This window comes from Anarrhichthys ocellatus, unplaced genomic scaffold, assembly GCF_004355925.1.
Source record: "Anarrhichthys ocellatus isolate YVR2014 unplaced genomic scaffold, GSC_Weel_1.0 scaffold16, whole genome shotgun sequence".
NCBI classification, from domain to species: domain Eukaryota; kingdom Metazoa; phylum Chordata; class Actinopteri; order Perciformes; family Anarhichadidae; genus Anarrhichthys; species Anarrhichthys ocellatus.
In genome coordinates, this window is record NW_022280046.1 from 7,148,275 (window position 1) to 7,163,319 (window position 15,045).

General features: G+C 46.0%; 1 protein-coding gene across 4 annotated transcripts in view; it reads right to left on the reverse strand.

The window, feature by feature from the left end:
- The window catches only part of rxraa (retinoid X receptor, alpha a), an 88,036-nt gene that overhangs the window by 63,532 nt on the left and 9,459 nt on the right, over positions 1-15,045 (reverse strand). For all 4 annotated transcript variants that reach the window (XM_031855962.1, XM_031855960.1, XM_031855961.1 and 1 more), the window contains exon 2: positions 809-922. In XM_031855962.1, coding sequence (XP_031711822.1) covers positions 809-922 — 114 coding nt within the window. The remainder of the gene's footprint in view (positions 1-808; positions 923-15,045) is intronic.

A 15,045-nucleotide genomic window follows, 5' to 3' on the forward strand; every position in this document is an offset into this window, starting at 1 on the left:
GGGGGGGGGGGGGGGGGGGTCGGTGGAAAAAGCTGCGCGGCTCGCCGATCGTGCCGAAACACGTCCGCGATACAGCGAAGCATGCCTGTGAACATTGGCTAGTTTCTTCTTAGAGGAGGAAGAATACAAAACGGGAGCCATTTCTTCATACATGTTGGACAAATATAAGTGTTGTCGTTTCTCTAGAGATGTTTCCAGTTACAGAACGGTCCCTGCAACACCCAGGCAAACATATATTAGAGCAATATGCTGTCATTCACATTCCCACTTAAAGCTTATTAAGGACGGTCTTGTTTGTGATTGTTGTTGTTGCTTTTCAGATTCTAATTGACCAGATTTTTTGAAAACATTGAATACTATTTGCTGGTACCCTTTTAACCAACAACAAGGAGCGAATCCTAAGGAGGCAGAACTCTGAGCTAATTCAAAAGCACAAGGTTTGGAGGAAGGGGCCGATCTGGGAGCAAAACTGTTAACTTGTCCGTCACTGGGGCTCCGCATGCAAAGATACCATTAAGCAGGAAAACCAGACTGAACACTTCCTCCGAAAAAAGGCCCCCAGCCACACCTCTAACTGCAGGCGTTGGTGGTGGTGGTGTGTGGGTGTGTGTGTGTGCAGCAGAGAAATACTTTAAAAATATCATTTTGAACTGCCTTCGATGTCTTGAAACAGACTAAATCAAATTAGATGCTATTTTGGATGATTAGACAGTCTCAAGTACATACATTTTGTGTTCACAAGCATTCTCCTACATTTTACCTACAAGTACCATGTAGCAGCTTGGCTGTTTTACACAGCGAGTGTTACCTGAGGACAGGCGACGCTGGTGGAGGTGACACATGCCGCTGAAGCAGGAACAAGCCTCGACCGAGCGACCTCGCTGCATGGGATGAGCCAACGAGCACTGGGGCTTCAGGAACCCTGGAATGAAAGACATGAAGGAAAAGATGAGAAGACAGAAAGAAAAGATGGAGACGGAATAAAACAGAAAGAACAAAAAGAAAAAAAAAAGTCTTCTAGTAGACGTTAAACAGGATGCCGGTAAAATAAATGTGGACTCCAGCTTCGTTTGGGGTGAAGAGCAAGTTCAAAAATATAACCCCCGGCCAGCATCGGGCCACCGTCAGACCCCGGCCAACCTCTCACATTCAAAGTTCTGTAGCCAGCTGGCCCTGGCTCTGACCCCCCCTCTCACCAGCTCACTGCACCCCGGGGCGACGGCTCCAGAGAGCGGAGACGGAGCCCCCCGCAGAACGGCGGATGCGGCCGTGCCTTGGAGGAAGGGGTCCGAGGTTGTGCGGAGCGAAATGCCAGATCAGGGTGCCTCGGGGGAGGGGGGGGGCTGGACGAGGCTGGACGAGGCCGTCTTACTGTCTGTCTCTGGGATCACGGGGGGGTCATTTTCAATAGGGAAGTCATTATCCGGCACAATGAGGCGACTGAGTAGGCTGTACTCCCCCCCCCCCAACCCGCCGAGCGTCGTGCGGCCCCCCCCCCCCCCCCCCCCCTCCAGACCAGCATTCACCCGTCACTGACATTCTCCAGAGAAAGAGCAATAAATAAACCAACCTACAGTAGAAATGTTTTGCTGGAATATCTCTTCAGTTAATGCATTACACATTGAAAAAATAAAAGTACATGCACCACAAAGTTGAACCCAACAATAAATCGCAAAACCTCTAACGGCCTTTTCTTCCTGAATATCCCTGTAGATGCTGTGGACTTAAAAGTGGCACATGGCTGGCATTTCACATCACGTTGACACTGTGGCCTCAGAGCAGCAGCGAGTGCGTGAAGCCAGAGGAGGATTCGCTCCGTCCTCATCTAGGCGGCTCATGCGGATCTCATCGGCACCTCTCCGATGGAAAAAAAAATTCAAACTTTATTCGTTCCTCGTGAGGACCTTTTTTAGATTTCCAGCAAACGTCAAGAGAGGCAGACGGAGTATCTTCCCCACCCCCCACCCACTACCCCCCCTGTCACCGCCTTCTGAGCCCAATAAAGCGCCTTTATTTCCACCATGAAAAACATGTCACTCCGGATGAGCTCAGAGAGTGACATTTAAAAACAGGCGGAGGGATATTGAATTAGTTCCCCATGATAAGCTGTCTGGGATGCTGATGCTGCTCATAAGGGTGTGCGAGCGTGAGTGTGCACACACGGTTGTGTGGATGCCGGAAGAAAAAAAGTGTGCGTCTGTGTGTGCGTGTGTGTGTGTGAGAGAGAGAGCTTTGATTTGGTTTTGTGATGAAGCAGGGGACTGACGATGCAAAGCAAGTCTGGACCGGCGAGAGCAAAGACAATGGCTTTAATAAGACTCATTAAAGAAGAAGCAAACACGCGTCATCTCGTACGCTTCGTCTCATCTCCGTGTTGCTGAGCACATTAACAATAATAACGCTATGGCTGTTATCAGACGTTGAAAGGAAAATTTGAATGAAAACGACAGCAGCAACGCTTAAACACAGTATCGTGTTGGAATGGGGCATGGGTGATGACAATCTACGTCTCCGTGTTTGATTCTACATAACAGCTCAATAGATGGCTGATTCCAGTCAAGACCGTGCGTGTGTTTGTGACTAACTTTGGAAAAAGATGTGCATTTGTTGTCAATCTTTAGAGATTCGTTCACTGCAAAAACACAATGAAACTCGTTTTTCACCATCTAGCAACATTTCAGTATTACTTGCCAGAATGTGAGTTTATCTGTGTATCAATAGAAGATGTACACGATGATGGTAGTGATGGGGAAGTAAAGTCTACTCGCGCATACAAATAACATATAATCCAGAATGTTAGAGCACAGATTTCAAAATCATACTACAAAAAGTACCACAGTAAAAAAGAAACAATGCACACAATTGACCGTAACGTCTCCAACAAACTTTTTACAAAACACTAAAGCATTTGTAATTGTCATCCACCAAATAAAGACTGTTAAATAGTCCGTCGTGCTTTTTCTTCCAAGCTTTCTCGACCAACCCTTCCATCTTTCTATCATCTGGACATCAGAATATTTAAGGGTGCTTAGTTACTCTCCGAGCGCTGAGATTATACACACTAAAACTACCTCGAAAGTACTCCTCCTACTTGAGTACCTCAGTGCAGAAGGGGATTTTTCAGTTCTCATGAATGAGGTGCATTTTGCACTTTCGGTTTCTTCTTGGAAGAATCTCGGAAGATTTTGATTGAAAAAAAGAAAAGACAAAAGATCCCGCTCCATATATTACAATCAGCCAGGAATTCTCCAGGAACACATTCTCCAGGCACATTCCTGGTTGCACAAAGGGGGTTGAAGGCCAAACAATGACACATGGCATGGAGCTCGGAGCAGTGTCGCTGAACATTAAGGCATTAACATGTGAGCCCAGGCTCCCAGTCAAACTGGACTTTTCCAAAAATCAGGAGTAAACCAAGCAGACAGCAGACCCCCCCCCCCCCCCCCCCACACACACACACCACCAAAGAAGTCCAGCACTGCATGCCATACATTGGAGCAATGTTAAAAGTATGGTTTCTGTTTCAATGTAAAATACATAAATGGCCATTTTCAGAGAAATCAAATTACAAAACGAGTCATCAAACAGAACAAATATTTGGATTTCAGAGGCGTGTAACTGTGAATCATTCTCAGTGGAGGGGCTTCGCTTTTCCGAGCCTCAAAGTGAACGATGAAAGCGCGGCAGCAGCGGCTCGGACGTGTCTGCGCAGGTTTTGTTTTTCCCCGGGATCTGCCGTCATGAGCTGTGAGACCGCCGCACGTCCCGTCATTAAGTCTTCCACATCAATGCGCCTCGGCCTCGTGTACTGTAAGCCGAACCTTGATTACAGGAACGTTTGATCTTGCTCTTCGCGTCTGAGAAACATTGGCTTTAATAACTGTATGATCCAATCTTCAGGGGTGGGGAGGACGAGCTCAAACGCCACCCCCACTCGGAGGCCAATCAGCATTATCCTTAGCGGTGATCGGGAGAGGGGGGATCAGAGAAATGTAAACACGCTGGCGCTTTCCTCATTAAAGATAGGCCGCTAATGAAATGGCATCCAGCATTCACAAGCTCGTGCTAATGAAGGCAAGGCTTTGAGATGTTCCTCTAATGAAAGACGGGCTTTTATAACTGATATAAGGCTAATAAAAGAATGGCTTAATGACAAGGTTCTAATGAAACAAAGGTGTGTACATTCCCCATTATAACAAACCTCACTGATAAGAGCAACAACCGAAGGGTTTTCATTAGCGGTGCGTTCTCCTTTCTCACAGACGCATCAGGGAAAGTGCTCACAGGACTTTACAAGAGCTCACAAACTGGAGCCTTTTGAATGCAACGCATTCAAGCATTTATACGACCTGAAAGGGCTCGCAGCTCTCGTTAAGCGCAGCGATTGTCCGTGGCCCTCGTTGCCAGGGTGATCTAGCCCAAGGTCAAAGTTCATTGTGCCCTTAATGCATCTCCCAGGTGCAATAAAAAAAAAAAACCCTTTCCCACATTGGACTCTGTGAGCTAAGACGGACCAGAAAGAGAGCCGTTCACCTTCAGCGGTGTACTGCAGCAGGCCTCAGAGCTCCACATGAGGACCGGAGAACCTGTTAAAGACTGTTCTGCCCCCCCCCCCCCCCCATCTATCCGTCCGTCCTCTACAACAGCGTTGGGGACTCCAGTGTTTGCCCACATGTCCTTGAGAGATCCATTTCCTAGGATTTTCATGTTTCACAGGACAGAAGACTTGACAATGAACTAATACTGATTAACCATTAATCAAGCAAAAATGCCTTCCATTTGCTGGTTCCATTTAATTTTCCTACTTTTCTTTTCTTTCCTTTTTTAAATTATATTTTTGTATTGACTTTAAAAAAGAAGTGGACGTAATCAGAGGACATCTCTCATCGTTTTGAGTTCGACATTTAGCCATCTTGGTTTTTGGCCGTTGCCAGTTTGCTTTTTTGCAACCATAAGTGACATGAGAGGGTGGGGCTAAGTACAACCGGACGGTGATTAAGGCATTTCGTATGTGACCAAAATGTTATAATCCACTTTCATGAACTGAAAACACACTGAAAGGTTTGAAGTTATGAAACAAAAATGCAGACACCCAGACCGGACAACTCCGTGGTAGCGCCATTTCAATCACAAGGTAGTCTCGCCCTAAAGCGTACTCTGCTTTATGGTCCGTTTTATTATATAGCAGGGGTCACTAATAGGTCACAAAAAACATACTACGAGACCAATATGATCAGAATCCTCACACATGAATTCACTCCAACAAAGATGTTAACAGAGAGGAATAGAGTAGAGTCATTTTCTCATAGACTTCTATACAATCTGAATTGTTTTCGCAACCAGAGGAGTCGCCCCCTGATGGCCATTAGAAAGAATGCAAGTTTAAGACACTTCTGCATTGGCTTCAATTTTAGGACCCGGAGGATCGCCTTGGTTTGACTATTGATCAGACAAAACAAGCAATTTGATGACCTCACAATGAGCATCTGGGAACATTTTCTAGGCTAAATGATAAATTGCAAAAATCACTGCGATACTAGTCAATAAGGATAAGTAGTTGCAGCCCTAATCACCCATAAGTCAAAGCTTTCTGTAAGTGTGCCTAACACATTCCGTGTTAGCGTGTCGTGCCGTCTTCCTATAAATGAAAAGACACCAAGCAGGAGACTTAATGATCGTCTGATGTTTGCTTTCCCCCTAAAGAGAGCTAATCCACTGCACCAGCGTCTCATTACAACAACAATTACTGCTCTAACAGAGCCTGTGTTGCTGAAGCCGCTCTCCCCACTTCTTCCCTTCAGCGGGCTCTCTGTAAAGAGCCGAGAGAGACGCTTCAGGACCCGTCGGCTCATAATCAAAATACTCCTCATCCCTCTCTGATCCCGGGAAAGCGCCGGACCTGCTTTCTGAGCATATCTGCTCCATCAGCAAACTGTCTTCCCTCCCCTTTAGATGACATCTATTTTGAAGGAGAAAAAAAAAAGAAGATGAATTTAAACATGCCTCTAAGCTGCTATTTATCTCAACCAGAACAAAGCCAGAGCAGATGCATCGTGACAACAAAGCAAACCTCGTGCAGATTACTGGAGGCAGTACCTAGATGCTGATCGTGCCGTTATATTTGCTGGAAAAATAGACTTCCTTTACACACACACACACACACACACACACACACACACACACACACACACACACACACACACACACACACACACACACACACACGTAAATCATTTTGTTTTTGTTTACATGTTTCTCTGCCTATCTGGGTTGATTGCCTTCTTTCAGTTTCCAAAACATGGCCTTCGGGGTTGAAATTCCAGCCTAACGTAGACGCCATTACTGAGACCTTAAGGGTCCTTGAGCAGCCAAACTATGGGGGGGCATAAGGTGACCCACCAGAAGACTTCAAGCCTCTGCAGCATGTTGCATTTTTTTGTATTTGGTATATCGCGTCAAACCAAACAGGATGCCCCTGGTATCGAGGTACAAGTGGCTTGTACGTAGAGGAACGGAATGCTAACCGGCCTTCTCACTGTGGCTTCTTTAGAGCGATCATTTTCTCGGCCTTGGATGAATTAGGGCAACATCTGCCACCTGAGGGCTTCCTTTTAGCCCTAATGGAAGATTAGAGGAAGTCTGCAGACACAGAGATACCCATGGAGACCTTGGCTGGAAGACATCATTTTTTCAGGTTCTCAGTCACAACAAACCACACAACTCGCGGCAAAACATTTTAAAACCTCTGCGACTAAACGGCGAGGAGGTCGACGCTACGATTAGCCCTCGCTTTGCTGGAAAACACCAAAAAAAGGGACTAAAATCTGCAACTCACATTCGTTCCCCCCCCCCCGAGCTATGAGTCACAAAACCGACCTGCCGTTTGAGGTCTGCGCTGGCAATAAAAAAGTTTAACTGGACAGCTTCATTGAATGACTTATTAAGCCACTGTATTTTTTTGCGAGACTTTAACTGAGGCGCTTTTGAAATGAACAAGAGCACCTTTCTGTAACGGCTCTTTTAAAAGAAAAAAGAAAAAGATGCCTTCCTACTTTGACTGAAACTGAGTCTGCACTTTCACACAGTCTCGGGATGGTGAAAGTGGCAGTTGCCCTGGTGGGGCTTTCGGAGCTGCAAGGCATCTGCAGAGAAAGGTAGAGCTGACAAAGATGACCTTTGTAAAAAGCGTGACTTCGGACTGGTATTGTTGAGCAGCACATGTCTATCTGTAAACCTGAGGCAGTTCTCAGGAACTCTTCTTTTTAGACCTTTTTTTAACCTTTTAAGTTTGAAATGTTGTTTTACCGAATGGCAGCAAAAGAGACGAGAAATGAGGACAAAAGTGCATTGAAATATTGTGCCAAACAACCATCACCTCAACTCTATTTTGCCTCTATTAATACTGAACCTTGACTTATATTTCTTGAAACTGAGAGGAACATGTCATAATGAAACCCTGGTTGACACCAGGGTTATGACTCTCCCAGAACCAGATGTGTAACTCTGTCACTTTGTGCAGAGAACACACGTCTGCAGACAACTAGTTGAAAGTGTGGTTGTGGTTTTGGCTAAAATAAATCCGCCGCTGACAAAGCTCCACCCACGGCCTCAATTTCCGCTGCGAACAACCAAAACCGCCCCCTCCGCGAGCCACTGGATTGGTAGGTGTAGAATTTGATTTTAAATCTTGGTTTGATATCTTTCTCACACGTACGTCTGTGCCAGACAATCGAACCCCGATTGCTTCCAGACACACAGCGCACCTGCAGACGCAACAGTCATGACGTTATGAACAAAAGAGTGTTTTCGAATGGTGAATGACATATGGATGCATTTTGGCCATGACTCATCTTCACCTTTTCCCACAGAGACGCAGAGCCCCGCCTCCTCTGCGAGCGTTGTGTAAAACATTACGTTGCGTTGGGGTTAACCTTAGACGACACCAAAACGGCGACTCCTGATAGTTTATAACAGCCATTTGTCTCACTCTCTGTGACGCGATGGAGCCGAAGGTGTGTGTGTAAAGTGTGCTAAATGAGGTTAGAGTGGAAGAAAAGAAGCGGGCCCGCTCAAAGACGGCTTGTGCGCATCAGAGTCTGTCTCCGGGGGCAAACCGGAGGGGGGGGGGGTCAGGGCCCCTTACAGCCAGAGCAGCTCCTAGGGCAAACGGCTCTAATCAAATTTGTGTGATTGGAGAGAGCGGCAGGAGTGAAAGAGACTCCTTTCACTCGGGGAATGGACACAAGGAAGCGTTTAAAAATATATCCCTCCGCGGGTCTCTACAGTAGCCGTTCACATGACGGACGATCTGCCCGCGCCAACAGCCCTTTGGCACAGCGCACACTGGCCCTTTCTCAGCCGTGAAATATCGCCCTCAGCGAGACTGGTGGGGGGGATACAACTTTGTTTTATGTGCGTCCTCTAATGGATCTCAGCTGGAAATTCATCCAATATTTTGGAGGGATTCACCCTAGATTGCACTGATTTAATCTGGTGTCAAACCCGCTATTTTTAGCCTTGATTGATGGGTGCAATCGGATACGGTTCTGGCCTTAGTCCGTGGACCTCGGTTTCCCTTCAGCGTGACTGACGTTTTGGGAGTGATCAAAGAGAAGCACCCCCAGCGACTGATGTTAAAAATGAAGCTTGGCTTCAGAGTACGGAGATGAATATTCCCGCGTGGCGGTGCAGAGTTGCTCACGGGCAGAAAGTGAGGTGTGGTACAACGAGGCTACCTTTGCCCCCCCCACACTCATCGGCTGAGTCCTGGTGGAAGAAACTGGTGCCCGCTAAAACGGACTCCCCGTGGAGTCTCCCATTAACCTCCTCCGTGACGCGCGCGTCCACGCACCGAGGATGCAAATGTGTACAAGACACCCAAGGACAAAGCGGGAGCTTTGCCGCCCACGTCTTCTGCTCTCCGCTGACCAACAGTTTGTCCCACAACTCTGACCCAGAGTTTGCCGAACAAGGTCGACGCATGCCATAGTCGAGGCACGCACACTCTGGCAGCAGCAGTTGTTAGGCATTGCAAATTGCAAAAAAGATGCAGGGCTTTTAGCTGCACTTTAAAACATGTTTGGGTGGTTTAAGAAATGCACGGTACAAAGCATTTTCAATGTTAGGAAAAATAGGGAGCATGCCAATCAACAATCAAAATCTCACCGATTTTCAATTTTTAGTGATATGAAACAAAGAAGCGGCAAATCCTCACATTTGAGACAGGGGAACTGACTGATGTTCATCCTTAATTATGAAAAAAATGAATTTAGAAAAAAAAGGAAATTCCTACACGTTTGTAGAAACCTTGAAATGGAGACGCAGCTGCATTCCTGAAAGCTTGATTAAAACACAAATAAACATGTTGGGTGAAACATTAACACAGAGTGGTACATAATTCAGAAACCTGAAGTGAAAACATCTGGAGCCACAGCTGCAGATGGCTATGCACTAAAAAAAAACAACAGGAGGACAATAAAAACAGTAAAATTCATAATACTGTCGGATAAGAACTACACAAGACAGGGCGGTTTTAAAAGCAGGGATTAAGTGCACTCTTTGGCTAAAATGCCTCTTTACACTGGAGGCATTAGATATGAATTGGGGCTTTCTAAAACCAGCAATGTGGATTCCAGCCTGTTGACTGTAAAGCTCCATTAGGGAGTAGAATCCAGAATGGAAAATATATATATTGAAGTAATCCTTTTCAGGATTTTGAATCCAGAGTAAATTGGTTGTAAAGTGCACACCTCCGATTCTGTGTTTGACTTTGAGCCGGGCCGGGCCGGGCCGAAGAGCACTTGGACAGGAAACCGGAGCGCACACAGCAAAGTCAAGTTTTGTAAAGAAGAGTTCATGGGCTCTCCCATCAAGTAAACCTTCATGTGTCAACGTTTCAGGTCCCGTTTTAATGGCATGGCTTCAGACTGCTGTACCCTGGCTATTAAAAATAAACATATATCCACCTGGCACCTAAGCTTCAAGCAAGAGCACATTTTGTATATTTTTAACCGTGCACTATATGTATTTAGCCAGTGTGTTGAAGGCTGACGCAAGATTCTAAAAATATTAAATACATGAGGACTAAGAAAATCTAAACTACACAACTTTCCATCCATACAAATGTTTAAAAAATAAAAAAAAAATGAAATATCTAGAGGCAGGAAGTAGCAGGAATTCAAATTCCAGCTCATACTGTATATAGTACACAAACCCCATTGTCGGCGATACCTGATCCGGCTATTTGAGTCAGTATCGGCACAACATCCATATTGGTTGTTCTTCAGTGGGCCAATCCTGCAAAAAGGTTCATGGCAAAAATAATAATAGTAATAACTCGACAGGAGTGGTTATGATAAGAAATCTTGTATAATCAATGTTTTTCTTCCCTAGAATGTACTTAACAAGCAAAAGTTACATCCTGCTCCCTGACAATGTAGCTGTCCAGCCTTGAGCTGTGAAGATAATATAATGCCACTGTTCTGTGCTGTAGTTAGAGATGGGGGAGGGGGACTCTTTCATTGTAATTTGACTGAACAAAAGCACAGAGTTCTTCTTTCACAAGCCTCGACATTGAAAGCTTTACCATCCACGCTACATCACCAATTGGTACTTTGCAGAGAGATAAGAGCATGTGACAGCCGATGATGGCGACATGGAGAACAGCTTGTGAGGATGCACGTATAACAACGTGCTAAGAATCACCCAGAGGTGAGGCGTGCAGTGAGTGAGACGGCTGTGGCCGAGGCTTGTTGTGGGTTACAGTGTTACTGCTCAGCCCGGGCGAACCCTTGTGCTCTTCAGGAATGGACGCATGCCACGCATACCGAGAGGCGTCCCAATCGTTAGAGTGGAGACCTACCGAGCAGCCTGCAGCTGTTCTTACAGCGGCGTCCATTGAGCTACAGCGTTCACCTATCTGTGTAACAATCTACCCTGTTCTCAGATCCAGAAGGACATGTTTCGCAAGTCGCCCCCGCTCCCTTTTTCTTTTCTCTTTATGTGGCTGCAGTGTTTCGTTGAAGATAATCGGCCTGGCTTTTTTCCTGATCTTTCTGGGAGGTGAAGGTTGCTGTGGAAGCAAAGTGACATCATGAGTCCCAGGAAGCTTTTCACAAGCCAACCTTTCATTCAGATTAACACAAAATCTGGTCAGGTTTGTTTGTGCGTTTGGGCAGTTGTTGCACTGTTGGTTTGGAGCAAAACAACAATGCGAGACCAACTTATCAAACCCAAATGCAGGCTGCCTGCGGCAGCCATTCGTTGAGATGCACACAGGTAAAGAAACCAGTTGACAGTGGGAGTGGGAGAGGACCGACTCGGACATGACAGTCATGCACATAGTAGATCAGTGCCGAGTCAAAGAGAAAAAAATATATATTTCATCCGTGATTCCATGCATAGAAGTGGCAGCGAAAAACATACATTTTCTCCTTCCAACACGCCCCTCAGCAAATACTCTGTTGTTTGGTCCACTTTAATTTGTGCACCGTGTTCCCCTCTGACTTGGACCAGCCAGACTGACCATGTGTGGTGAAAGCGTTCCCTAACGCAGAGATGAGGACGTACTTCTAAACAAGAACAGAATACTGAACCTGCTGACTGGCTGGACTGGAAGAACAGCGCTTCAACTTGCCTGGAAAACAATCAAGGATTCAAAGAAGACTGTTGGCTTCTGTGTCAGACTATGACGGTTCTTAAAAAAAAGGGGGACAGCTTTTCAGATTACTAGAGCACCTTTCTGACGGTAGTTATGCAACTTAAGACTTTGGGTGACACAGTTAAGAGAATGAGGCTCCAAGAGACTGGTGCCTGGGCTCCTCTGTCTCAGAATGAAGTGCAGACTAGACTCAATCTAGACTCCCTCATCTCTTTAAAGTGTTTTAAAACAAAAGCTAACTGATGTTAGCTCGCATAAATTGTTAATAACTTCTGTTAATGCGCATACATCAGTCTTTACTCCGTGCTATTTGTGATGTCTTTGGTATTTTATTGTGAGATGTGTACTTATGGGTTAGTCACCCCCGTCACATGACAGATTTTATAAAATTAGTTTGTCTTCAGCACATGAGCAAGGACAGAGTAATAGTTACAGGTATCAACACACCAAGAGGAGGAAGACAAATCCTTGGATCAGTCATGATAAAAAAAAAGGAACGGAAACAACAGCCAGCATGGGGGGGCGACAAAAAGGGAGAAGAATGGAGAGTGAAAGTGAAAGAGGGATGGAGGAAGAAGAGGAGGGTGAGCAGAGAGCCGCTCGGAGACTGTGGGAGAGAGAGAAGAGAATGAAAGGGAGGGAAAAAAATAAAAAAGAGAGAGAGGAGAGACAGGCAGAGGGAGGTAGACAAAACTAGGTCAAGTCACAGGACTGGGACCGACTGCAGGCAGGATTAAATATCCTACAGTGTGTGGTCATTTACACAACAAATGTACTTCTCATTTCATAAATTATTTCCCTTTCCACGGGGCAGGATGGGGCTCGACACAGCAGAGCGGGATGCTACGCTGCGCTCTGGACGGAAGACAGGCTTTTCAGCAAGCACAAAAAAAAAACCAGCGCATTAAAGACTTGGGCGAGCTGTTTTTTTCCCTCTGAGACGGGGAAACAAAGCCAGAGCCTGAGATGGCATGAAAATGATCATAACAGGAGGGAACACGGTTCCAGTGTGAGATAGCCCCATTGTGACGGGTTAATGACTGTATCGTGCACTGTCCATTATCCTCCATGAAAGCAAAGCACGGGGAAGTGTTTAAAAAGAAAAGAAACAAAGATGTCATGCGTTTTGACTTCTTACAGAAGTGACAGAGTAAGTGTGCCGGATTGTCTGGACTGGAGATCGGCTTTGATGTCATCCCGATATCTGCGTGCGTGCATAAATCATCCACCCAACCGCATGAATTGTTTTCCTTCGATTTAGAGACCAGCACCCGCATGGCCTACTCGTGATTTCAATAAGTGAAGCCTAACTGGAGATTCCCCACCGGACAAGAGCCAATCAATGTGGTGCAACGCCACTGAAGGCCCTGGACCAACATGTGGCCCTTCTGTCCCATCAGTTTGGGCCCACCCTTACAGGGCTTACGGGGGCTCACAGGGCCCGTCCCAGGCCTGATATCAGGCAGCTGCTTGCCTGATATCAGACAGAGCTCTCAATAGTGGACTTTATCTCAGTGGATTCAAAAGGTGTGGACCCAGGCAAGGACGTTGCTGCCATGAAGACCAGATCTACAAGAGTCGTATACTAAGGAAACTATGTACAGACGGCCTTATATGGCATGCCAATCCCTCGTGCTACATGAATGGTCTAACGGGAACTTTTTTTGTTATGAAATCTCTACATTTAAGATCAATGCCTCCAATGTGAAGATCATTTGGTATTTTTTTTAGAGGCATTTATGAGGTTAAATACTACATCCTTTGGTTGACTATTTGAAGTTTTACTGTGTAGACCAGGAGTGACAGCGCACGCCCCCAGGTGCATAGAAACCAAAGATTCTGGTTTGTTATGATACTGTGGCGAGGTCCGGGTTGAGGCACCTTCCGAGGGGCTCGAGGCGTCCTCCTCCCGCTGAAATGTCAGCCATGACGTCACCCTTGCGTCTACCTGCAGACACCCGCGAGACGCCATGAGCCAGCGAGGCAGAAGACCCTCCAAAAATACTAAATCTGCCTCCCGGAGCCAGAGCTCTTTACTCAAATAACCCGTCCATTGATTTGGATCAATGGACGGGCGAGAGGACGAGCCGGAGCAAGACGTCTGCGTACGTCATGACCTAAAGGCTAGGTTTTCTAGTAAAACAAAACAAATACAAGTATGAACCTAAAAATGTAAGAATTTCCCAAAGTTCTGTTCTATATCATATTAACGGAATATCTTTTGGGTTTTGGACGGTTGGTCTGACACAAGAAGAGATTCGAAAACATTATCAAGGGCTCTGGAAAACTGGAGCAGCCATTTATCAATTAAGATTTTCCAACATTTGATCCAAAAATTCATCCACTGATTCATAGAAAATGAAAACAATCATGTTAGTAGCAGCACTTGTATCAATATTTCTGCTGCCAACAGTTTTTCTACAATTGGCCTGTCGGCTGGATATTTTATCTGAATACATCGTTACATGACAGCGTGACGACTCAACTGACCTGCACAGATACTAGCACACATCCTCACACAGAGACTGCATAACACTGCTCTGCATATGCACAGTCCAACAACACACACACACACACACACACACACACACACACACACACACACACATCCAGTAGACTGTATCAACATCAGCATTCCTAGAAAGGAGTCCAACTTGTCGGCTCAGTCATGCGGAAAGATGTAGGCCAACAGCAGCGCAACATGGGAAATAACAAAAAATAAAAAGAATCAGCTCAGTGTCCACATAGAAAGAGAGCTGATGGACCAAGTGCATGTTGGCCTCCTCCATCCAGATAACCAGATAAAGAAGGCAACTTCACTGGAAACTTGCCATTTATTCTTGATGTTCAATCGATTAAAAAAAAAAAAAAGAACGTTATTGATTCAATAATAACTGCATCATATTCCTTGGATGTCTCTTCATCTTTCTCTTGTTCACTGTCATCTATCCCCCTCTTTGCTTCTCCTCCTCCCCCCCAATCTCCCTCACCCTATCCTCCATCCCCTCTCTTTCTCCCTCTGATCACTGCCCTGCTCCTGCCTATGCGTACTGCAGCTCTCATGGGGGGTGGGAGGCATCAGTAGGCCCATCAGAGGGAGACGGCGATGCGCCCCTTTTGATCAGCACCGCATTAGCATGTACATCCGCGCTCTCCTGCCTGTCAGCGTGCGCCGGCCCACAAGGAGGCCTCGCCCAGGTGAGATGGGAGGCACCGGGAAGAGGGAGGGACGCAGAGTACAAATTGACTGTAGGTGTTGAAACAATACGGGGACTTTGTCATCCCTCTGGGGACCTCACGCCTCAGAGGGAGGCTCATGAGGCTCTTTGTGCGTGCTTTTTTTTTTTCTAGCGACAACAAACCAATACTTGAAAAAAGCTTTTTGA